At 43.9% G+C, this 26,736-nt stretch overlaps 2 protein-coding genes across 3 annotated transcripts; one reads left to right on the forward strand and one right to left on the reverse strand.

Annotated features, from left to right (window-relative positions):
* Positions 1-317: 317 nt before the first annotated feature.
* LOC106584277 (phospholipid phosphatase 6-like) lies at positions 318-8,538 on the reverse strand. The gene is made up of 2 exons (XM_014169342.2): positions 7,840-8,538; positions 318-4,756 (listed from the first exon to the last, which is right to left on the reverse strand). The coding sequence occupies exons 1-2, from the start codon at positions 8,330-8,332 to the stop codon at positions 4,386-4,388; spliced, it is 864 nt and encodes a 287-aa protein (XP_014024817.1). The 5' UTR covers positions 8,333-8,538; the 3' UTR covers positions 318-4,385.
* An 11,227-nt stretch (positions 8,539-19,765) lies between these two features.
* LOC106584278 (peroxiredoxin 6) lies at positions 19,766-25,269 on the forward strand. 2 transcript variants are annotated; one of them, XM_014169343.2, is made up of 5 exons: positions 19,766-20,030; positions 22,648-22,909; positions 24,296-24,442; positions 24,561-24,707; positions 24,861-25,269. In XM_014169343.2, exons 1-5 carry the CDS (start codon positions 19,939-19,941, stop codon positions 24,984-24,986), a joined length of 774 nt encoding a protein of 257 aa, XP_014024818.1. In that variant the 5' UTR covers positions 19,766-19,938; the 3' UTR covers positions 24,987-25,269. The 2 variants fall into 2 exon arrangements, with proteins under 2 accessions (XP_014024818.1, XP_014024819.1); XM_014169344.2 differs by having other exon boundaries at positions 22,648-22,804.
* The last annotated feature ends 1,467 nt before the right edge of the window (positions 25,270-26,736 follow it).

Raw genomic sequence — 26,736 nt, forward strand, 5'->3', positions numbered from 1 at the left:
TATTTTCTGTTTATTGGCCAGTCTGAGATATGGCTTTTTACTTTGCAACTCTGCCTAGAAGGCCAGCATCCCGGAGTCGCCTCTTCACTGTTGACGTTGAGACTGGTGTTTTGCGGGTACTATTTAATGAAGCTGCCAGTTGAGGACTTGTGAGGCATCTGTTACACACACACACACATATACATACATATACATATATATATATATATATATATATATATACATATATACTGTATTTATAAAAAATATTTGCAATGCAATCATTCTGGAGTATACCTCCAAAACCCATAGAATAAACAGTCACATTTGCTACCATATACAGTCAACCCATTATAATATAAAGCGTAAGATGAACACAAAATGTACATACATTGACATTACACTTCATTAATTTGACATTACAGATGAAAGATTACACAATAACAACAGATTAAAGTTATAATTCAGTGTATCAAGCTGGTGAGATCTTGTGAAGTACCGTTTGTGTCTGCAGACTTTGTCTTTGAATGTACAGAGGCGGAGATGCCCAGACTAGTGGGCACAGCTCCAAACTGACTCCTAGCTCCAACCCCTGGGCCCATAGGGCTTTGATCAAAAGTAATGCATTATGTAGGGAATATGGTGGCATTTGGGACATACATTTAGCCTATACTGTAGATCTGAAACATCTAAACTTTCCCTCTGATAGGGTGGAGTGTCAGCCATATTGCTTTGATTGGACATAACATTTGCAGACATTCCCTGGTGAGTAGATAGATAACACAATAAAAACAGAAGAACAACAATGCGTTCTTCCTTATTGCGATGAGAACCATGATTGCTTTTGGCTGAGTACAGGAAGCAGTTTCTGGGGAAGCCATGCCATTGGTCAAATCGTACCAATTCAAGAACCACTGACTGGTTAGCTCTAGTCTCTACTACTGGATTATTGCAGAAGAAATACAGTATGTGTGAAATAGATCAGAGAGTTACTCAATGGATTATTTACAACAGAGAAGTAGAGCTGCTACTGATGTAGACCATCCCTCAGAACAGTACGTGAAGACTAATCAAGACCAGCTGATCACGTGTAGCTACACTCACTGCATGGCAACATATGACCAAATCCTCCTCAGCTAAAGACTTCAACAAATGCATGTTTGGTTTGGAGTCATACTTGAGCCTGGATGCTACATAAGACTAGATGAGTGAGGGGAGGTAGGAGTTCCAGGGGAGCGAGGGGCGGGTGAGTCCGGGGGGAGTAGAGGGAGGAGGTAGTGGTTCACGAAAGATGAAAGATCAACAGTGAATCGCAACTGAAGAATGGAGAAGAGGTAATTGAGTCTGACTCTTCTGTGAGCACAGAGAGAGAGGAAAAGACAGTAAAGAGAGAGAGAGAGAGAATGAGAGAAGAGAGAGAGCGAGAAAAAGATTAAATAGAGTGAGGATGAAAGAGGGTGAAAGAGAGAGACGTGGCTAATAAACTGCTCCTCCATATTTAATCAGAGCGGAGGTGTTGGAGTGGTTGGTCTCAACACACCTCTTCCTGGTTACTCTCAGCTACAGCATAATCCACTCATCTGAGAGGAGATGAGAGGAGGACAGAGAGAGAGAGAGAGAGAGAGAGAGAGAGATAGGGCTGTTGGTTTCAGAGTTGAAGAGAGAGGAGAGAAGGACTATTATTCATCCGAGTCGACAATAGAATGTTGATTAGTGTCTGTGCGGGATATTTACAATGTGCCATCAACAACAGCCAAATGACAACACCGGCTATGGCATAAAATGGCTGCTGTCTGTGTAAACACACAGAAACACTTTGTAAACACCCAGGACAGCAGAGAACTCTTTGTCTGGCTCACATGCACATTGCACCAGAGAATGTACATTCATAGAAAGTGGAGGCCACGGTGCAGATGCACCAGAAGTCAGAGCAGAGAGCAGTTTAGCAGTAGGGCAGTTAAGGACAGGGTGCAAAGTACTTCGCCACTAGATCCACCCCACACCCAATTTTTGGTCAGGGCACAGAGCATGAGTACACCATTACTACAGCTGGCGTCACTCAGTAAAATGTCTGTGTGTGTGTCAGTTACACCTGTAAACAAAACAGTACAGAAGAAAACAGCAAACCGTCTTTGACATTCACTGCGTGTTCTCTTTCTGAAAGGTAAAAAAAGTCTATTCTACTTCGATCTCTGGGCAAGAACTATAAAACCTGCCGCTCTCCTGTCTTCCCTCCAACCTGTTCAACCTGTTGCAACCCTGGCTGTTGCACAACTGATCAAAGAGTTACATTAAAGCTTCAACTCTCCATGCGGCTATGAAGAGGAACACTATCTACCTCCAGGATCACGTCTCAGAGCCACGGATAAGGAGAGATGACGTGGTCTGGTCAGCCTAGCCAGAGGTTTAACACATTAAAAAGGTCATGAAATAATCAACTACAGGTTTGATGTCAGCGTTAGTGTTAAATTGTTGGGAAGCCTAATCTGGAGTGAAAACCATGCCTCCTGTCTCTGGTTAAAACAACATCAGCAGGTAATTATTATTGTGCATGCAGCAACCTGTAGAAAACTGGATTATTTCTCAAGACCCGCAATAACCCATTCAGGGTAAGTATACTGAACAAAAATATAAATGCAACATGTAAAGTGTTGGTCCCACGTTTCACAAGCTGAAATAAAAAGATCACAGAAATGTTCCATACACACAGAAAGCTTATTTCTCTCAAATGTTGTGCACAAATTTGTTTACATGCCAATTAGTGGGGATTTCTCCTTTGCCAAGATAATCCATCCACCTGTCAGGTGTGGCATATCAAGAAGCTGATTAAACAGAATGATCATTACATAGGTGCACCTTGTGTTGGGGACAATAAATGGCCACTAAAATGTGCAGTTGTGTCACACAACACCATGCCACAGATGTCTCAAGTTGAGGGAGCGTGCAATTGGCATGCTGATTGCAGGAATGTCCACCAGAGCTGTTGCCAGATAATTGAATGTTCATTTCTCTTCCATAAGCCACCTCCAACGTCATTTGAGAGAATTTGGCAGTACGTCCAACCGGCCTCACAACCGCAGACCATGTGGCCTGCCCAGGACCTCCACATTCAGCTTCTTCACCTGCGGAATCGTCTGAGACCAGCCACTGGACAGCTGATAAAACTGAGGAGTATTTATGTCTGTAATAAAGCACTTTCGTGGGGAAAAACGTATTCTGATTGGCTAGGCCTGGCCTGGCTCCCTTGTGTGTGGGCCTATGCCAGGGATCATCAACTAGATTCAGCCAGGGGTCTATTTTCTTCCTGAAGCGAATGGTCGGCAGGCCGGAACACAATTACAAATAATTTGTAGACTGCAAACTGACCAAACAGATATGTTTGACTAAAACATAATCGTTTCAAACCTTGCTTACATTTGTATAAGATCACGTGTCTCTCTATTATGCGTGGGAATACTTGGGAACAAATTTCTTCAATTAAAATCACTTGGGGCTGATTTCCTTTTTATTTTACAGTCTTTAATATCCAACAATGCAAATTCAATTTATTTATTTTTCGCTCAGAAAACTTAGCGGGGCCAAATAAAACCACCCGCGGATAAATTGTGTCCGCCTGCCGCCAGTTAAGGAACCCTGGCATATGCCCTCCAGGCCCACCCGTGGCTGTGCCCTTGCCTAGTCATGTGAAATCCATAGATTAGGGTCTAATGACTTCATTTCAATTGACTAACTTCCTTATATGAACTGTAACTTGAAATTGTTGTGTTTATATTTTTGTTCAGTGTATATTTCACAGTGGGAAATAAAAAAGACATACCATTCAATTTCCAGCCTTACATACCTTAAAAGTTTAAAATAAGTCAATACAAAATGAATCCTCCATAAAACATGCTCTTTTCAGAGCGACCCGCAGACACCATAATCAATTTAAGTTTTAATCTATAGCAGTCATTCTCCCCTCTAAAAGAACATCTCTCTCTCTCTCTCTCTCTCTCATATCACTGCAGAGCCCCAAACCTCCAAAGCTGGAAGAAGAACAGAAGACTGTATTGGGGGTAACACTACCCCCCCGGCTTATTACACCACATTAATATTCCACACACACTTCTTTTCCAACAGCGAATTACAGTAGAGTGGAAAGTGTTCCAGGTCTTTGCAGCAGTGCTGTGATGCAGTGTAGAGGAGCATCCTGCTCCTACTGTCGGTGCTTCTGATTGCAGTTCCATGTGGATGGATGATTAGTGGGTGGCAGCCTTTGTTGTTGCCGTTGTTAGTCTTGAAATGATGAGTTACCACAGTGTCAGTGTGGGGCAGGATCAGTCAATGTTTCAAACATATCGAGACAGGGTCTCCCACCAACCACACCCTCTTTAACCCTCCTCAATCTCCACTCCTCCTCCTCATCCTCACCCCTGGATGAGTCCCAGCAGCCCCTGCAGGCCCAGTGATGACACCCAGAGCATTTCCACCAGGTTGTACTGCCAGTAGCCCATTAGGAAGCCAAACAGCACGTCGGTCACGTTGTGTCTGCCCAGCAGTACCCGGCTCAGCCCCACCAGACCAGACCACAAGAACACCAGCACCCTGAGGGGTGCGGCCAGGACCAGGTGGGCCAGCAAGAAGCGGGCACACATGGCTGCGCGGGTGGCGTGCCCCGAGGGGAAGGAGAAGCGGTCCACGGAGAAGGTGGCGAACATGTCCATGCGGTTGTGGGACGGGCGGCGCCGACGGACGACAGCTTTCACGATGCCAACCAGGATCAGGTCTAGAATGAGAGCTGAGGGGAGGGAGGTGAGAGTTGGGAGGGAAGGGGTGGTGAGAAAGGGAGGTGAGGAGAGAGGATGCAGAGTGGGGAGGGAGATGAAAGAGAGAGACAGTCAGCAAACAGTAGGCCTACACAGCACACCGTTGGAAAACAAACAACTGTATGCACACACACTAATAAATACACAGACATCCAGCATTAGCAGCAAAACACATTGCACACACTAATAATATCCCATCATTTTTCCACCCAAATAAAAATAACTAGGACAACCATTTTTCCCCTGGGACAAGTGGATTGATTGTTATCTCTCTCCGTCCTACAAACCGTAAAGGGATCATGAACAAACTGTGGCTGATAATAAAGTCATCTTAATTCTAGCAGACATCGTGAGACACCATTAACCTCTACACCGGTTTGATCCTCACCTCTTCCCACACACAGACACACATGCAGTCTCACACACACACAAGCTCAGTGACAGCTTCGGCCTTTTGCCAGAGAGACAGAGAGAGAGAGAGAGAGAGAGAGAGAGAGAGAGAGAGGGGAGAGAGGAGAGAGCTGCAGTCTTCATCTCCTCTGGGCTGTAAAGGAGCAGCTGTCTTTGGCTCCTGCAGCCCCTCTGGCTTCGCATCACATAGCAACAGACTACCACTGGCTACCACTCAGTCGGCACACACTACTACTGTACTGATCAGACCCAGTATACTGCAGGGTCATTCCATGTCATTTCAGCACACCATGACACCCAGCATTTCAGATTGTTCTGAAATCGTTTCTGTAGTTAGAAACAGATAAGATTAGCATTCCTGAAACATTATTTTGTTGAAATATAATTTGAAATTAAGCTAATGGATTGGAACCAAATTGGCCATTTTAAATTATAGGATTCATATAGGATTCATATAGTATTCAATAAATATAGCACATAACATCCCATTTGGACAAAAACAATGAGTAAGACATGAGGATTCCAAAGAATTGGTCAAGACACCCATGGACTCCCCATACCAATGCCAACAACAAGTATACAATATCAGTTCTCTGTGTATTGTTTCTTCATCCTAAGTGATGCATTCTCAGTGAATTTGATTTTTTTTTTCTCCCCTGTTCAGAGAAATTAGTTGTTAGGTTTATGCCCTATTCTACATCCTGATATTTAAAGCATCCCCCCAATGTTAAAGGGATAGTTCACCCAAATCACAAAAGGTACATCAGCAACCCATGCTTTGGTTTTGTTTTCCTAGCCACTGTTTTAAATGCTAGTCCATGGTACCTATATTAGCATTTTCTTTGGATTTGTGCCAAAAATTCTAAAACGTTTGCATTTTAAACAGTGGCAACGTAAACAAAGCCATTTGAAGCATGTCGTACCTTGTCCATAGACTGCTGACAGGTTAAGGAAACCAATATGTAATTTTGTAATTTGAGTCAACTATCCCTTTAACATTGAAGATGTGGGATTTTCTTTTCTTTTATCCCTTAATAGCAGGAACAGTACTATCTAGTGGTCTGAACCTGGTAATATTAGGATGCAGGAAGGAACATAAACCTGACAACTTGAATGACACATTTTTCTGAACGGGGGGAGAAACATCCCCAAATTCACTGAAAATGCATTACAGAAACAATACTACAATCCGCAGCTCCATACTACTTGTCAAACATAGAAAACTGATACTGTATACTCGTTGGCATGGGGGGTCCGTAGGTGGCTTTTGACTATTTCCTTATGTTTTACTCATTGTTGGAATTTTTGGGGGTCCAAATTGCAACTAATTAGCTTAATTTCTCAGAGATCGAATTATATTTCCACAAAATAATGTTGCAGGAATGCTAATCTTATCTGTTTCTAACTACGAAAACGATTTCAGAACAATCTGAGATGGTCGGTGTTGAAATCCAGAGGACCTCTGGCTGTCTCTCTGGCTGTCTCTCTGGCTGTCTCTCTGGCTGTCTCTCTGGCTGTCTCTCTGGCTGTCTCTCTGGCTGTCTCTCTGGCTGTCTCTCTGGCTGTCTCTCTGGCTGGCTGTTCATTTTTCTGGCTGTCTTTCTCACTCCCCACCACTACACAGCAACAGGGGAGATTGTCTGTCTCTTCTAGAGTGGCTGACTGTTCATAGAGCTGGAAAACTACAGATGACAACTCTCTGCCTACTCTCCCTGTGTGTGTGTGTGTGTGTGTGTGTGTGTGTGTGTATTTCTAGCATTAGCATTGTTAGTGTGTGTGCATACACGTTTACTCAGTGTGTGTGCACGCATCTGGGATCAGAAGAGTGTGTGTGTTTACTGAAGTCCCTGAGTCAGATATCTGACTTCTAGGTGTCTGTGTGGCTTGGCAACCAGTGTCTGCACAACAATCTACTGTAGTACTCGGCTAGGCCTAATCCCAATAATCTCCTAAATATTGCCTCAAGAGGAGAGAAACAGTGGAGGAGAGGAACCGGTGGAGCCCAGGACGAACAGTGGGATGACAGTTACAGGTGAGAAGGAGCTGGCACCAAAGGAAGGAAAGGGAAAAACAGAAAGAGAGTAGACAAAATATTGTGGAGGGAAGGTTGAAATTGGTGTGTTTGTCAGCTGTAAGGCTGGACTGGGGTTGATGAGGGGACGGATGCATGCTGATTAGGATAAGGGATGTGTGGGCCAAATCCTTCCCTAATCTCATCACATTAGACTTCTCTGTACTGATAGTCATCTGAAAGCACGAGATGGGTGGGAAACAACAGGGTGGATGCATACCAAGGATGTGCATGCATCTACCGCTTCTGACATCACTGCAGAAAGAGGAGAGGAAGAGGAAACCATTTCGGAATATTTCTGTAGACTACCCACAGATCTAATAAAAACACCAACATAGACATTCATTATTTAGAGGTTGAGTATCGCGTCCTCCTGGCCGGGTGAGTGTGTGTGTGTGAGTCAGTGTGTGTGTGTGCAGTAAAAATGGCTGGGGATGGGGATTCATGACAATAAGAACAGGAGGTGGCATTCTATGGAGGTGACATAATAGGAGCATTCTGGCTATGTATGGGAGGCTTCCTGTTAGTATGAGGCTATTATGAATAATACAATTAATATGATATCATATTTACCCATGAAGAGGTTTAGCATAACCTCCTGTCCTGCTGCACTGTCAGCCTTGTACAGGCCGTAGGCTGTCCCAACCAGCCATGGTATTCCATGTCCAGAAATCTCTATAAGTTTCATCAATGGTCTAATGCTGCCCCAGGAGGAATCTTCACAGGCACACACCCCCAGCCGCTTGGAAAGCCACAGGTCTATGGCGAGGAGGGAGCTGAGGGCTATCCCGATAAATGAAGGGTTGAGCCGCATACAATCCTCTTCGGGCATGCCTGTGTTGGAGGAGGTGGAGGACCCGGAGCCCCTTCGCCGGGTAGGGCTCTCAGATGCCCGCAGTCTGGCTGCAGCGGTTGGGTCGGAGCCCTGCCGTTGGAGGAGAGTGGGTGGAGGGGTTCGGTTCAACGACATGAACTCGTAGCGTCCGTTGCCGTTGGTGCTGCCACTGAGACCTGAGCTTCCACCTGCGCTGCGATTTGCACTGTTTTTGGTTTTAGGAGAAGGCATTTTGTTCCGTTTCTGGTTATTGAAATCAGGTGTTAATAAATCGAAGGGGACGTTTATCAATTGTGAAAATAAAGGTTTTTGTGCCGCTCAACTCATCGAGTTTCAGGTGACAATTTCTCTAACGTCCGCTAACAGTTTCCTGAATTGCCATCTTTGTTTTCTTCATCATCTTCTTCTTCTTCTTTTTTTTTCTTCTTCTTCTTTTTCTTTTTCTATGGTATATTGGCGATCGCACAATTTAATATACAGCCTGCCACCTACTGTGTGGGATGGAAACAGGACTCAAAAATGAAAACAAATTATAAAAATATCTATCTATCTATCTATCTATCTATCTATCTATCTATCTATCTATCTATCTATCTATCTATCTATCTATCTATCTATCTATCTATCTATATATCTATATATATATATATATATATATATATATATATATATATATATATATATAAGATTCTAGCAGCCGTCTTTAGCACTAACTGAAGTTTATTTAGTGCTTTATCCAGGTAGCCGGAAAAGTAGAGCATTGCAGTAGTCTAACCTAGAAGTCGGCTTGATTTAGTTTAGTTTATTTATTGGTAGTTTGGTAATATATATATTACCAAACTACCAATGTAATATATATATCACCAAACTACTAATAAATGAATAAACGAAACTAAATCAAGCCGACTTCTAGGTTAGACTACTGCAATGCTCTACTTTATATATATATAAAGTAGAGCATTGCAAGGTTTTAACTGTCCCTAGAATTTCTAAGCAAACAGCAGGAGGCAGGGCTTTCTCCTATAGAGGTCAATTTTTATGGAATGGTCTGCCTACCCATGTGAGAGACGCAGACTCGGTCTCAACCTTTAAGTCTTAATTGAAGACTCATCTCTTCAGTAGGTCCTATGATTGAGTGTAATCTGGCCCAGGAGTGTGAAGGTGAACGGAAAGGCACTGGAGCAACGAACCGCCCTTGCTGTCTCTGCCTGGCCGGTTCCCCTCTCTCCACTGGGATTCTCTGCCTCTAACCCTATTACAGGGGCTGAGTCACTGGCTTACTGGTGCTTTTCCATGCCGTCCCTAGGAGGGGTGCGTCACTTGAGTGGGTTGAGTCACTGACGTGATCTTCCTGTCTGGGTTGGCGCCCCCCCCATGGCGGAGATCTTTGTGGGCTATACTCGGCCTTGTCTCAGGATGGTAAGTTGGTGGTTGAAGTTATCCCTCTAGTGGTGTGGGGGCTGTGCTTTGGCAAAGTGGGTGAGGTTATATCCTGCCTGTTTGGCCCTGTCCAGGGTTATCGTCGGATGGGGCCACAGTGTCTCCCGACCCCTCCTGTCTCAGCCTCCAGTATTTATGCTGCAATAGTTTATGTGTTGGGGGGCTGGGGTCGGTCTGTTATATCTGGAGTATTTCTCCTGTCCTGTGTGAATTTAAGTATGCTCTCTCTAATTCTCTCTCTCTTTTTCTTTCTTTCTTTCTTTCTTTCTTTCTTTCTTTCTTTCTTTCTTTCTTTCTTTCTTTCTTTCTTTCTTTCTCTCTCTCGGAGGACCTGAGCCCTAGGACCATGCCTCAGGACTAACTGGCTTGATGACTCCTTGCTGTCCCCAGTCCACTTGACCATGCTGCTGCTCCAGTTTCAACTGTTCTGCCTGCGGCTATGGAACGCTGACCTGTTCACCGGACGTGCTACCTGTCCCAGACTCTCTAGAGACTGCAGGAGCGGTAGAGATACTCTGAATGATTGGCTATGAAAAACCAACTGACATTTTCTCCTGAGGTGCTGACCTGTTGCACCCTCGACAACCACTGTGATTATTATTATTTGACCCTGCTGGTCATCTATGAACATTTGAACATCTTGGCCATGTTCTGTTATAATCTCCACCCGGCACAGCCAGAAGAGGACGGGCCACCCCTCATAGCCTGGTTCCTCTCTAGGTTTCTTCCTAGGTTCTGGCCTTTCTAGGGAGTTTTTCCTAGCCACCGTGCTTCTACACCTGCATTGATTGGTGGTTGGGGTTTTAGGCTGGGTTTCTGTACAGCACTTTGAGATATCAGCTGATGTAAGAAGGGCTTTATAAATAAATTGCATTTTGATTTGATCAAACAATTTTTCTGTAAAAAAATAAAACAGATCTGATCCCTACACAGGCTCAAGGGGAACCTGGGAGGGCGGGTCTTCCAGCGCCTGTACCGCTTGCAAGTCTTCAGATGTAAAATTCTTAAGTCCCAAAAGCTTTTTTGCCGCAGCCACAATAATATCCAGTTTCTTAGACTTCTTTGAAACTTGTTCCGTACAGTTTATAATTTCTATTTATTTAACCTTCATTTATCTAGGCAATTCAGTTAAGAACAAATTCTTATTTACAATGACGGCCTACCACGGTCAAACCCTCCCCTAACCGGGACGACGCTGGGTCAATTCTGCGCAGCCGGTTGTGAAAGTGAAAACAGATTTTTTGTAATATCTTATTTACATAAGTATTCAGACCCTTTCCTATGAGACTCGAAATTGAGCTCAGGTGCATCCTATTTCCATTGATCATCCTTGAGATGTTTCTACAACTTGAGTGGAGTCCACCTGTGGTAAATTAAATGATTGGACATGATTCGTAAAGGCTCACACCTGTCTATATAAGGTCCCACAGTTGACAGTGCATGTCAGAGCAAAAACCAAGCCATGAGGTCTGTTGTGTTCTGAGAATATGAAAATATACTTATTCATGTCACTGATGGTGTCACGTCCTGACCAGCAGAGGGAGTAGTTGTTTAGTATTTTGGTCAGGACGTGGCAGAGGGATGTTTGTTTTGTATGGTGGGAGATTGTTTCTTGTTTTGTGTGTCTATGCCTGACAAGACTGTTTTGTTGATCGTTTGTTCTTTTCTTTGTTATTTTGGTGTTCTCTTTGAGTTAAAATAAACTACAAGATGAGCATCCACATTCCAGACGACAACCGTTACAGATGGAGTGCTAAGGTTTAGAGGGTCTACACCAGAAGTTAATGGTTATAGAAGGAAGTTATATAGTGTGTGCAACTAAGCTTGGAATGTGTTGAGTGCAGGGAAGAGATTACATGTGGCAGGCATTTGATAAGGGGAGACGGGTGGAGATCTTAGAAACTAACAATGTCACTGAGGGAGAGAGGGTAATGTATAACGTTTACATTATGTCATGATATGTTATTGTTAGCCATCAGGGGTTCTCTGGGAGGAGAAGAGACACAGTATGGTATCAATAACCATGACAGCCTTAAATCGGGGAGGAGTGAGCACTTTGGGGTAGAGGTCAGGTTAGATAAAGTGAGGAAGAACAGATATCACTAAGGTTCTGTCTAGCAACAGAGATGCATTGGCTGTGCGGTTGTGGAGGAGGAGACTCAGCCTAGGAGAAAGGGTTAAATATCAGTGCTTGTGTGAAATGTTTTTTTTGTCTGAATTACAGCTGTATCGACCCATTGGGAAGAATTAAACTTGGTTAAGCTTCTCTAGTGTCCGTGAGTTATTTACTCAAAATTAGAACCTAACAGGCCAAAGGAATTGTCCGTATAGCTCAGAGACAGGATTGTGTCGAGGCACAGATCTGGGGAAGGGTACCCAAACATTTCTGGAGCATTGAAGGTCCCCAAAAACACAGTGGCCTCCATCATTCTTAAATGTAAGAAGTTTGGAACCACCAAGACTCCTCCTAGAACTGGGCAAACTGAGCAATCGGGGGAGAAGGGCCTTGGTCACGTAGGTGACCAAGAACCCAATGGTCACCCTGACAGAGCTCCAGAGTTTCTCTGTGAAGATAGGAGAACTTTCCAGAAGGAGTTATGGTAGAGTGGCGAGATGGAAGCCACTCCTCACTAAAAGGCACATGACAGCCCACTTGGAGTTTGCCAACAAGCACCTAAAGGATTCTCTGCTCAGATGAACCAAGATTGAAATCTTTGGCCTGAATGCCAAGCATCATGTAGGAGGAAACCTGGCACCATCCCTACGGTGAAGCATGGTGGTGGCAGCATCATGCTGTGGGAATGTTTTTCAGCGGCATGGACTGGGAGACTATTCAGGATCGAGGGAAATATGAATGGAGCAAAGTACAGAGAGTTCCTTGATGAAAACCTGCCATGATTGAGCTGCCCCAGTCAACTGTAACTGCTGTTGTTGTGGAAATGTCTAGGAGCAACAACAGCTCAGCCGCGAAGTGGTAGGCCACACAAACTCACAGAACGGTACCGCCGAGTGCTAAAGTGTGTAGTGTGTAAAAATCGTCTGTCCTCGGTTGCTACACTCACCGAGTTCCAAACTGGCAGCACAAGAACTGTTCGACAGGAGCTTCATGAAATGGGTTTCCATGGCCGAGCAGCCACACAAAAGCCTAAAATCACCATGCGCAATGCCAAGCGTAGGCTGGATTAGTGTAAAACTCTCTGCCGTTGGACTTCGGAGCAGTGGAAATGCGTTTTCTGGAGTGATGAATCAAGCTTCACCATCTGGCAGTCCGACGGACGAATCTGGGCTTGGCAGATGCCAGGAGAACGCTACCTGCCCAACTGTATAGTGGCAACTGTAAAGTTTGGTGGAGGAGGAATAATAGTCTGGGGCTGTTTTTCATGGTTCGGACTACCGCCTTAGTTCCAGTGAAGGGAAATCTTAACGCTACAGCATGCAATGACATTCTAGATGATTCTGTGCTTCCAACTTTTTGGCAACAGTTTGGGAAGACCCGTTCCTGTTTCAGCATAACAATGCCCCCGTGCACAAAGCGAGGTCCATACAGAAATGGTTTGTCGAGATCAGTGTGGAAGCTTGTATCCTTTTCCCTCTCGCTCTCCTCCAACACTACTCACTCTGCCCTTACTCAGATGGTATTGCGCCGTCGCAACCTTCGCTCTCTCTCTCCTGCTACTCTCTCCTCTTCCATCCTATCATCTCTTCCCTCTACTCAAACCTTCTCCAACCAATCTCCTGATTCTGCCTCCTCAACCCTCCTCTCCTCCCTTTCTGCATCCTTTGACTCTCTATGTCCCCTATCCTCCCGGCCGGCTCGGTCCTCCCCTCCTGCTCCGTGGCTTCACGACTCATTGCGAGCTCACAGAACAGGGCTCCGGGCAGCCGAGCGGAAATGGAGGAAAACTAGCCTCCCTGCGGACCTGGCATCTTTTCACTCCCTCCTCTCCACATTTTCTTCCTCTGTTTCTGCTGCTAAAGCCACTTTCTACCACTCTAAATTCCAAGTATCTGCCTGTAACCCTAGGAAGCTCTTTGCCACCTTCTCCTCCCTCCTGAATCCTCCTCCCCCCGCCCCCTCCTCCCTCTCTGCGGATGACTTGTCAACCATTTTGAAAAGAAGGTCGACAACATCCGATCCTCGTTTGTTAAGTCAAACGACACCGCTGGTCCTGCTCACATTGCCCTACCCTATGCTTTGACCTCTTTCTCCCCTCTCTCTCCAGATGAAATCTTGCGACTTGTGACGGCCTGCCGCCCAACAACCTGCCCGCTTGACCCTATCCCCTCCTCTCTTCTCCAGACCATTTCCGGAGACCTTCTCCCTTACCTCACCTCGCTCATCAACTCATCCTTGACCGCTGGCTACGTCCCTTCCGTCTTCAAGAGAGCGAGAGTTGCACCCCTTCTCAAAAAACCTACACTCGATCCCTCCGATGTCAACAACTACAGACTAGTATCCCTTCTTTCTTTTCTCTCCAAAACTCTTGAGCGTGCCGTCCTTGGCCAGCTCTCTTGCTATCTCTCTCAGAATGACCTTCTTGATCCAAATCAGTCAGGTTTCAAGACTGGTCATTCAACTGAGACTGCTCTTCTCTGTGTCACGGAGGCTCTCCGCACTGCTAAAGCTAACTCTCTCTCCTCTGCTCTCATCCTTCTAGACCTATCTGCTGCCTTTGATACTGTGAACCATCAGATCCTCCTCTCCACCCTCTCCGAGTTGGGCATCTCCGGCGCGGCTCACTCTTGGATTGCGTCCTACCTGACAGGTCGCTCCTACCAGGTGGCGTGGCGAGAATCCGTCTCCGCACCACGTGCTCTCACCACTGGTGTCCCCCAGGGCTCAGTTCTAGGCCCTCTCCTATTCTCGCTATACACCAAGTCACTTGGCGCTGTCATATCCTCACATGGTCTCTCCTATCATTGCTATGCAGACGACACACAATTAATCTTCTCCTTTCCCCCTTCTGATAACCAGGTGGCGAATCGCATCTCTGCATGTCTGGCAGATCAGTGTGGATGACGGATCACCACCTCAAGCTGAACCTCGGCAAGACGGAGCTGCTCTTCCTCCCGGGGAAGGACTTCCCATTCCATGATCTCGCCATCACGGTTGACAACTCCATTGTGTCCTCCTCCCAGAGTGCTAAGAGCCTTGGCGTGACCCTGGACAACACTCTGTCGTTCTCCGCTAACATCAAGGCGGTGACCCGATCCTGTAGGTTCATGCTCTACAACATTCGCAGAGTACGACCCTGCCTCACACAGGAAGCGGCGCAGGTCCTAATCCAGGCACTTGTCATCTCCCGTCTGGATTACTCCAACTCGCTGTTGGCGGGGCTCCCTGCCTGTGCCATTAAACCCCTACAACTCATCCAGAACGCCGCAGCCTGTCTGGTGTTCAACCTTCCCAAGTTCTCTCACGTCACCCCGCTCCTCCTCACACTCCACTGGCTTCCAGTTGAAGCTCGCATCTGCTACAAGACCATGGTGCTTGCCTTCGGAGCTGTGAGGGAAACGGCATTTCCGTACCTTCAGGCTCTGATCAGTCCCTACACCCAAAGAAAGGCACTGCGTTCATCCACCTCTGGCCTGCTCGCCTCCCTACCTCAGCGGAAGCACAGTTCCCGCTCAGCCCAGTCAAAACTGTTCGCTGCTCTGGCACCCCAATGGTGGAACAAGCTCCCTCATGACGCCAGGACAGCGGAGTCAATCACCACCTTCCAGAGACACCTGAAACCCCACCTCTTTAAGGAATACCTGGGATAGGATTAAGTAATCCTTCTTATCCCCCCCCCCCCATCCCCCCAAAATATATAGATGTACTATTGTAATGTGGTTGTTCCACTGGATATCATAAGGTGAATGTACCAATTTGTAAGTCGCTCTGGATAAGAGCGTCTGCTAAATGACGTAAATGTAATGTAACTTGACTGGTCTGCACAGAGCTCTGACCTCAACTCCATAAAACACCTTGGGATGAATTGGAACGCGGACTGCAAGCCAGGCCTAATCGCCCAAATCTCCCATCAGTGCCCGACCTCACTAACGCTCTTGTGGCTGAATGGAAGAAAGTCCCTGCAGAAATGTTCTAACATCTGGTGGAAAGCCTTCCCAAAAGACTGGAGGCTGTTATTGCAGCAAAGGCGGAACCAACTCCATTATAATGCCCATGATTTTGGAATTAGATGTTCGACGAGCAGGTGCCAACATACTTTAGGTCATGTAATGTACATGTTGGCAAGTATCCGTGTTACGACTTCCGCCGAAGTCGGTCCCTCTCCTTGTTCGGGCGGCGTTCGGCAGTCGACGTCACCGGCTTTCTAGCTACCGCCGATCCACTTTTCATTTTCCATTTGTTTTGTCTTTGTTTTACACACCTGACTCAATCCCACAATTACTGTTTCATTATTTAACCCTCTGTTCCCCCATGGGTTTTTGTGAGTGATTGTTTATTGTATTTTCTGTCATGGTGTGCGTGTATTTGTTACTTTGTATATTTGACATTTTGAGTAAAAGTACGTTGATTACTCACATCTGCTGTCCTGCGCCTGGCTCTCAACACCAGCCACACATAGGACCCTTTACAATCCGGCCAGCAATGTTCACCTGTAAGCGGCAACAGCTTTCACAGGCTCATCAATTGTACAAATACAGAAGGTAAAACACTTTATTATTTTGATAAATTGTTTCACAATTGGGTTATCAAATTTATGTAAACTGACATTATTTTCTACTTCTTAGATGCATATAATGTCCAGGGCATAACCTATTCTGGTGGAACCAACCTGATCATTGTGTTCACCATTCTATTTCACTTCACATCTTCTGATATATTTTTGTGAAAAAGAAAGGTGAACGCAGCGATAAGGTTGGTTCCATCAGGCTAATCATAACCATCATTGACAATGTAATCAGTGCTCTGTGTGTGAGTGGAGTGTGTCTTTGTGTGTGACCGACCAGTATCTTTGATGAGCGGAAAGGAGCTGATCTATGCTCATCAATGGGGCTCTGGCAAGACCTCACCTTCAGCCTCACCTCTTTCTTGCCTGTTCACCAACGGTTGCCGATGGGGAGAACAGAATTAGTTAAGTTTAGTCTGACTTGTTCAAACTTCAACATAGTATATGTTTGTGTCAGAGATGACTTATCCCTAACTGCCATTGGTAATAGAACAGGGACGGTGTGTATGTGTTCACAGATACATGAGATGCAGAGAGACCTGGCACTCAACACATCCACAATGAGGTGATTACTAATAGTACAGTACAGCACAAATATCCAGTAATAGCAACACCCTTTTCATTCCATGTGTCACTGCTGAACTCTGCCTATTTCTACAGATGGACAGGAGGTGCTTTTGCCAGACGGCAGCCTCATTCGTTTGATGGGGAGACCATAATTGGGTAGGTTTTATCTGACCTGTTGTGCCTGTTTGTGTGTCAGATATTACCAATCCTAACTGCCATTGGTAATCAAACAGTGACTATGTGTTCACAGAAACATGCATGGAGCAAACCTTGTGTATTATGCACCAGGATCAGGGAACATGGGGAAGGTAGCCCTACTACCACTAGACAAAATGCCAATAGGCACAGTATCTGTATCAGCTAGGAATAACAATGAAAGATAAAAGGTGCACATTGTTATATTAGCAGATAACTGCTTCTATGGTATTATGTAAAGGGTTGTTTATTGCACATGGACTTGTTACTACATTTGAAAGTTATCAAAACACTTTGTTTAGAATATATTTGTACATATTCATGTAACTCATTGTGTATTTATTCCTTGTGTATTATTTTTCTATCATTTTTCTCTGCATTGTTGAAGGGCATTTCACTGTTAGTCTACACCTGTTGCTTACGAAGCATGTAACAAATAAAATTATATATTTTTTTATTTGATCTACATAAATTCAGCAGTTGCATTCTTACATTAGGCTACTGACCTATTCAAAGCTTCCTCTGACATCTCACCATACATCTATCTGCCTGTAGTTATTTATCTCAACCTGCAGGAGGTTTGTTTGTTGTGATTGAGTGGGGGGGACAGCTGTGGGCAAGGTTCTGATAGGTGGGTGTATCTTGGTGGTAAGGACACCTAAGGAACACCCATATCAAACCACACTCCCAAGCCAACTCAGGTTTGGCTTGTCATTGCAGCCAGCATTTCTTGAGGAGCAAGCATAGAGAATGACAGAGGCCTCTAGTGGCCAAAAGGCCATATTAGCATGGGTAGTGCTATTGAGGGATTCCACCATTTTTAATGTAGTTAACTGGGTGGGACTTCCAACTTCATTGGCTGATCCCTCCTGGTGACCCTGTTGTAGTCATGTCCAACACCTCCTTTGGCCGCCTTTCCTTCCAGTTCTCTGCTGCCAATGACTGGAACGAACTGCAAAAATCACTGAAGTTGGAGACTTATATTTCTCTCACTACCTTTAAACATCAGCTATCTGAGCAGCTAACCGATCGCTGCAGCTGTACATAGCCCATCTGTAAATAGCCTATCCAATCTACCTACCTCATCCCCATATTGTTTTTTTAATTTACTTTTCTGCTAAATTGTAATTACTTTGCTACTATGGCCTATTTATTGCCTTACCTCCTCACGCCATTTGCACACACTGTATATGGACTTTTTTTCTTCTATTGTGTTATTGACTGTACGCTTGTTTATTCCATGTGTAACTCTGTTGTTTGTGTCGCACTGCTTTGCTTTATCTTGGCCAGGTCGCAGTTGTAAATAAGAACTTGTTCTCAACTGGCCTACCTGGTTAAATAAAGGTGAAATAATAATTAAAAAAAAAACTGGTCATCAGGAGGGATAAGCCAATTGTGAAGAAGAAAATTGACTACTTCAAAATGGAGATTGCCTTAATGGCGCTGCCCATGTTGCCACATACGCCATAACGGCACAGATACAAAGATGAGTCCTATATCTATCTCTATGGGAGCAAGCCTAACAATGAAGCCAAATCAGAGGGTGTAATTGTTTAAGTCCAGCGTTCCCTTCCAGCAATAATAATTATTCTTCTCTTTGACTGTGTATTTTCGTCAGTTCTTACTTTTGCCATTAGAGAGCGATCAAATTATTTCTGGGGGTCTGTACTCTGTATTCCCGAAGTTGTTGACTGTTTTTGTGCTTGCCAGTTATCTGGCAGTTCTCAGCTGTTAGCAGCCAATGGCTAGCTAGCAGTTTCTTACTGGTGCTAAAAAATGGATGATAGACATAATTTTTTCCAGTCATTACTGAATTATTTAATGTAAGAAAGAAAACATTAAACGTCATAAACAATTAATGGTCATTAATGGTAACCTCGTAAACAATTCATTTAGACCCTGTGTTTATTTGAAACTGAGTTTTATTTGCTAAAATGTGTGCCGTTGCCGGCTATTAAAAGGGACAGGCGGCTATTTGAGACTGCGTTTATTTGAAGTTTTACTGCATTCTAAATGTGTGTGGGCCTTATTATGAACAAAACTTAGTCAGATGTTGGTTTTTCCTATACTATGACGTCAGAGCCAATAATAGGCTAAGTTTGCAAGACATTTTATATTAGGGCTAGTTGCCTAATCTTAATAAAAATGTAACTATGTAAAAATGAATTAGGGAAAATAAATAGTAAGCTTTACACTAGTCACCTGTGCCTCGATAGGTGGGGATGATTTTAGGTAAGAATTGTTAACCCCTCCCCTGTTGTCCATTCATTCAGGGTCGTGTGTAGCCAAATAAATGCCCCGTTTGAAGCTGGTGGAACAAAAATAAAAATAAAAGGCTCAAGCGCAAGTCTCCATCATGTAATGGGGAAATGGGGTTTAGGGGAGATTTGTTTTGAATGCAGCCTTGTGCCACAGAGGAGACATACATTTCACCAGATGTACAAATGTGAAACATCCGCTTGCCGTTTCAACTCCCTACCAAATATGGAAGTCCAGTGGCCGCCAATGGTGGAAGACGGAAAAAGATGGATTTTGGCCGATATTCTACATATTTTCTCATCGATTAAACATTTGATATTGCTACTGTTTTATATTCATAAAACTACAGTATGTTATAAACATAGTAGGCTAAGTTTTCAGATTTGACCCTTTGGCAAAGTTTTAAAAATCCCGTTGTTTAGGAGTGCAAAGGCGAATTGAGTTATTGCATACGCGCACATCAACAGAGTAGGCGTTCACTAACGGAAAAATGTAGATATATGATAGAAAGGGCCAATAGGATATCGCTAGCTCGTGCTTGGCTCTGCCTAGCTTGGTTTAGTTTGCTTACGTTTCCGTTTTACCCCGTACTGTTGTTGGCGGTAATGCACTATAAATATTGGATTGCAACCCGCCCTGAGACTCCACCGAAGAAGAAGAAAAAAATACTCGTCACCTTGCCCTGGAAAGAGAACCATGCCTGGGATACTTCTAGGAGACGTGTTCCCTAACTTTGAAGCTGAGACAACCATCGGCAAGATCAAATTCCATGACTTTTTAGGAAACTCGTAAGTGCTACTTTTGTAGACTAAACATCTGCTATTACTTTGTATCTGAACTGCATCAGCGTACTCAATTGCAAACAGTAGCCTAATAATTTACTGATGGTGTGTTTGTGTAACATTTTAATGTACAGACAATAACAGACTTGGTTGAATGTCCATTGCCACGAGTTCCGCGTGAAATTAGTCATACACTGGAGACACAAGTGTCATATAACATGATGGTAATTATCGTCGCTAAGCACCGGTCCAGGACCAGTTTCACATGGAAAGCGAAACTCTGATCTCAGATCGTAATAATTCGAACAACTACTGTAGGCGAGGCTTCACGCGGGTATCGTGGGCTTATAAACAACGGTTTGTTACAAAATGTTGTCCACAATCCACATTAAAACACTATTTCAGACACATTTGATTTGTATATGTCTGTTTAACATATACACTCTTGACCTTGCCCAGGTTTCCAGATAGCAATGTTTAGTATTGTAAAATCTACCAAAAATAAATCTTTTTTGTATTATTCCAAGTACAAATATCATGTCAACATTGAAGAGGCGACTCCAGGATGCTGGTCTTCTAGGCAGAGTTGCAAAGATAAACCCATATCTCAGACTGGCCAATAAACAGAAAAGATTAAGATGGGCAAAAGAACAGACACTGAACAGAGGAACTCTGCATAGAAGGTCAGCATCCCGGAGTCGCCTTTTCACTGTCGAGACTGGAGGTCTGCGGGTACTATTTAATGAAGCTGCCAGTTGAGGACTTGTGAGGGGTCTGTTTCTCAAAGTAGACACACTAATGTACTTGTCCTCTTGCTCAGTTGTGCACCGGGGCCTCCCACTCCTTTCTATTCTGTTTAGAGGCAGTAATACACAGCGTTGTACGAGATCTTCAGTTTCTTGGCAATTTCTCGCATGGAATAGCCTTCATTTCTCAGAACAAGGATACACAGACGAGTTTCAGAAGAAAGTGCTTTGTTTCTGGCCATTTTGAGCCTGTAATCGAACCCACAAATGCTGATGCTCCAGATACTCAATTAGTCTAAAGGCGGACAGTTTTATTGCTTATTTAATTAGAACAACAGTTTTCAGCTGCGCTAACATAATTGCAAAAGGGTTTTCTAATAATCAATTATCCTTTTTAAAATGATAAACTTGGATTAGCTAACACAACATGCCATTGGAACACAGGAGTGATCGTTGCTGATAATGGGCCTATGTAGATATTCCATAAATCAGCCGTTTCCAGGTACAATAGTAATTAACAATGTCTACACTGCATTTCTGATTTTAAAAAAAGAAGTTGATTTCAAAAACTAGGACATTTCTAAGTGACCCCAAACTTTTGAACAGTAGTGTACATCTCACTCATGCACACATCCAGACAAACAGTTGGCTTGGTCAAAGGTTTGGCCGTTACATAAGCATGATCTAACAAACTCTTCCAAAGTAGAGGAGCAGTGCTATCAAAAGTTGACCAAACACAGCAGAATTATACCTAATATATATTCCAGTGTTTTTATAGCTCAATCATTAACATGGGCCATGCTTTTACTTTAGTATTCATGGCTAGAGTTAAATAATAGAAGAATATAAAGGGGTAGGGATAACGGTTGGCACAGGGGAAGGACCCTCCAACATGGTAGATTGGGGGTGCTCTTTCTCACACACACAAATGATTATATTGCATGTCTTTGGCTTAGCAAAGCCGTGTGTGTGTGTGGAGCAGCCAGAGGGTGGGGACTCGAGCATTTCCTGCCGCAGTTTTAAATGATTATGCAGAGCTAGACTCAACTTTCCCCTTAAGGGGATTTAAGTTTCTACCGAACAGAGCAAATTATTTTAGTTTTTCTGGGATGGGAGAGAGGAGGAGTGGTAGAGGAAAGAATACAACTTCAAATTTATACAAATCTCAAGATAAACTGGTTTACTGTGTTTTGTTAGGGTAGTTATTTCCTTTACTCTGTAGCTAAAAGCTTCTCATTTTGATGTTTTGGCACTCAGTACAGATTAGCCAGAGGTTATTGCAACACCCTAACAGTCCCCCACTCAAACACTGGTGGTTGCTACAGCTCTGTTTTTAGTGCAACGGTTTTAATACACTTTCTTATAAACTATTGCCATAATACAGAATGATGTGCAAATTGTGGTACTTGGGTAAAAAACATTCACAATAACTGTATTGTCCTACAGAAGAACACTTGTTGCTCTTCTTTGAAAAAAGATTCTAACCTCCATACTGTCCCAGTCTGACGCAATGAGTGGTGGGGGAAAGGAGGAGAGCAATGTGTAGAGGGCTTGCTTTTGTATTCCATGACCACGTCTCTATTATATGGATGTACTATGATGCTAAAAAGGTGTGGTTCTACAAAGCATCCGTTAACAGAACCTCTAGTTTTCCTGTTCTTTTCTTCACACTCTCTACCATACATTGTTGCATCATTGGTCAACCACACATTCCAGAGACTAGTCGCATGATTTTCAGTCTTTCCTTCCACCTTCCCTCACATAGTCAGATGGTGACACTCTGCCTCTCATTTAGTAAAAGTTAACTGATGAAATAAAACTGACACTTGTCTAGCCTAATGTTTTCCTCAGCATAGACTTATTCTCCTCTCCTCCAGATGGGGAATCCTGTTCTCCCACCCCCGGGACTTTACTCCAGTATGTACCACAGAGCTGGCCTGTGCTGCCAAGATCAGCAATGAGTTCAAGAAACGCAACGTCAAGATGATCGCGCTGTCCATCGACAGCGTGGCCGACCACCTTGCCTGGAGCAAGGTCTGCCTTCCCTTCTCTCTGCATCCATTGCCTATGTGGTTCAAATGTAGAGAGCACATTCCCGTACATTGCATAACTACCATATGGACGGCATCTCTCAAACAGGTTTACTACCACATCTAAATGCTGTCAGCCATGTCTAAATCAATATTGCATGCATACACATACCCTGTGTACTCCCCCTGAGACTGCTTTAGTCTGCACAGCTGTTACACTCCATCTCAACTCCATTCACAGATGGCCATTTCTCTACAGAAATATATTGTGTAGAACAGATATGTTTGTCTGTCAAGTATAACAGGGAATAGTATTAGCTTTTCATTACATTTCTATCTGCAAGTAATGAATGTTTTACCTCCCTTAAAGGCCTCTCTTGGGTCCAACAGGGGAATGAGTTCCTCTGGACTGCCAAGTTTTCAAGTCTTACACTGGGGCATTGGTGATTGGACACATGGCTTGATTGCTAGGTTACAGAAGCACCACCCCCCTCAAGTTCTCAACAAGTTTTTTTGGGATGAAAAGTTAATCCCTGAAATTCACTGAACCAATTAATCCCACCCCCTCTCCTTATATACACACACCCACCTCTGGCTGAACCTGTGTGACTAATGGCAGCCTTCCTTCCCACAGTGAGGAGTATTAGTTTTGTCTGATGTCCAGTTTTTGATTAGACCACACCAGCCATTACACTGCTGTCTATACTTCTGTAATCTCGGGTTAACCTGGAACTAAAGTCTCACGTAATTGGTCAGCTGCTGGATTTAAGTTCTGGGTCCATCCACGTTAAGAGAAGAGATCAAGAAATGCTAGAAAAAGGAGTGGAACTGGAACGAGGAGCTTCACCTTCGCTCTTTGCAAGTTACGGGCCGAATATACCCTCCCCTTCCGGAATTCGGAAGATGCTAAAACCTGTGAAATCTGTCCAAATAACCACTGACGAAAAACCCAAACCCCGGAACTACTGCTGCTCTTATGTTACGCATCCATTCAGTCCCAACAGATTCTCTCTGTTTACACACAGAATCTTTCCACAAGAGATTAATACTGCTGCTGTGAACACTAACTATCTCTACCATTTTAACACTACTCTACAACTGAAAACATATAACTGTCCAGACTAATGGCCCCTTTTTACAATAATATTCACTCTGGCCACAACCTGCTCTAACCCAGTCACCCTGACTGTTGTCTCTGAAAGACCTGATCTGAGTCACTCAGATCAGAGTCCGTGGTCGTCACACGGTCACGTTCTTTACAGATTATAGTTCTCATTGCTGTAGATTATACTACATACAGTCACTGATTCTGCTGTTTGTAGTTCACATCATGAAAACAGAGTTAGTTACTGAGCAAAGAAAGGACACTTTTACTCTACTATCAGTTGTGAAGTCTAAAGACGTCACTGATGAAAATCACAGCCAGTAAAGGTGACACGGTCCCCTGCTCTTGCTGATCATCGCTGACCCCTGACCTCTCTCCCTCTGTCTGTAGGATGTGATGGCGTTTAACAGTGATGGTGCGGACTCTCCCCTGCCCTTCCCCATCATTGCTGATGATAAGAGGGAGCTTTCAGTTCAGCTGGGCATGCTGGACCCTGATGAGCTTGACAAGGATGGCATTCCCCTCACCGCACGCTGTGTGAGTATGGGGTCACAGACACATCCAGGAGATGTAAACTGCAACATTTTTGCTGTAGAAAATGAAGCTCAAATTGATGTTTGTTTATAAGACCCCTCTCCTTCGGTCCCTCCCCCAGGTGTTTGTGATTGGTCCAGATAAGAAGATGAAGCTTTCAATCTTGTACCCTGCCACCACTGGAAGGAACTTTGACGAGCTGCTCCGTGCCATCGACTCTCTGCAGCTCACCGCTCTTAAGAAGGTGGCCACACCTGTCGACTGGAAGGTACACACACACACACACCCATGTTGATTGAAAGTTAGTCACTCACATCTTGATATTAGACCACTTGAAAACGTCTAACTTAGATTTTGGAGAGAGTGGAGACTATGTGCCATATTGTTTTTTACTTCATATTTTTCTCTTTCTCTCCCTCAGCCTGGTGAGAAGTGTATGGTTATTCCCTCTCTCTCCGATGCAGAGGCCGCTGAACTTTTCCCCAATGGCGTCACCACCAAAGAGCTGCCTTCTGGAAAGAAATACCTCCGCTACACACAGCCCTGAGCCTCGGGGGGTGCCACAGTCATCCTGGACACAACCCAAAACCCAGATACACTGCCAAAGTATCAACACATAGTAGTCCTATCGTTAGAGGACTTATAGTGTAACCAATCATCCCTTTAAGAGTCTTGTAGGTTTAGATGCACTAATTAAAGTATCTCACTACTTACATATTCAGTAAGCATCCATTAATTCATTCATAGTAATGTCTTCTGAGGAGCAAGGCTTTGACATGAACTTAGCATTGTACAGTGTTTCTACCCCAATAAACACTTTTGGAAGAGCACTGTGGGGGGTGTTTTTTTGGTGGTTATGATATGAAGATATATATATATTAGTTCTGCTTCAATACTTCGAAAATGCATCCTTCCTTCCAGTAACTGAATGTTAACTTTGCTTTCACTTGAATTGTTTTGAAAACTTGCACTGATCACATCTAATCTCCTACAGATCAGTGTTGACCTCACTGAAGGAAAGAAGCATCTGTTTGACCAGTATACAAACAGGAGGTAATTACCTCCTGTAATGATTCTGTGCGATCAGATAGAGCCAAGGCCTTAGAGAATAATGGACAGTGTTTGGTTTAGTACTTGAGTCCCAAAAGCCAAGGGGCCTAATTTATCAACTGTAAGTAAACACAATTCTGTGCATAAACCATGCATGGGATAATTTCCACCCAAATTGTGAGATTTACCGATATGAGTGTTTGCTTAAGTGTGCATAAATTTATGCATGGCCATTGTGCATATGCAAAGTGCCAAGTGGTGGTGGAATAAGGGAACTACTTGTCAAGCATAGCATTGAGTAATAAATCAAAATCATTTATCGAGTTCCATTGTGAATTCATACATCTTGACATGCTGTATAATTCGACCACGTTGCATTTAACGAAAATCCATATAAAGTACAGTCATTTGTTAAATGAGAGGTACGTGTGAAAGTTTTACCAATGTTGAAATACTTTAGACTGAGAATGAGCGATTGCTCTGATTTGGCACACGCTACATTTCACATGGAGTGTGTTTTTAGAGACCTAAATCATAGGATTTTTTGCGAGGATTTAAGACCTACTTTCAAAAGGCAAACTCATGCCATTTCGCTGCACATCTAAGTGCTATCCCGCGCGGCTCAGTTGGTAGAGCACGGCACTTGCAACGCCAGGGTTGAGTTATATTCCCACGGGGGACCAGTACAAACAAAATTCAAAATGTTCAGCTCCTGCTGAAAAGTACCTATCGGCATCTCACAGCCCTCGAGCAAATGTTTTGGATGCAATCATCAGTAAAACACCATTGCACAACAGGTTGAAGTCAAGAGGGATTTATTTGCCATGATGCCATCAATGGGTTCCCAAATACGAACGAACCAATAGACGGCCCCCATATTGACATACAATCACCAACCCAAAACGATTTTAATTATGTGAACAGAAAATGCTTCCACTCTTTATGTGCAGGTGATAGGTTATGTGATGTGCAAAAGACGCTACTGAATGTGGTGGCAATGTTAAGGTGGAACGCATGACCTGTTCATTCTGCAGAACATCAATGTTGGGGGCTGTTGAGGATGGATGGCTTAATGGTGAGTGTTGTCTACTGATGTGAAGTATATTTGCCATTGCTAAAGCAACTTCATTGTCCTAATGATCCTCTCTTTGTAGCTACAACTGAGCGAGCCAAATAAAACCTTTTGGTTGTACTCAATCTCTGACACTAGCACCTCTATTTCAGTCTGAGTTTCTAGTAGCTTTGTT

The sequence above is a fragment of the Salmo salar genome, chromosome ssa23, assembly GCF_905237065.1.
Source record: "Salmo salar chromosome ssa23, Ssal_v3.1, whole genome shotgun sequence".
Classification (NCBI taxonomy): domain Eukaryota; kingdom Metazoa; phylum Chordata; class Actinopteri; order Salmoniformes; family Salmonidae; genus Salmo; species Salmo salar.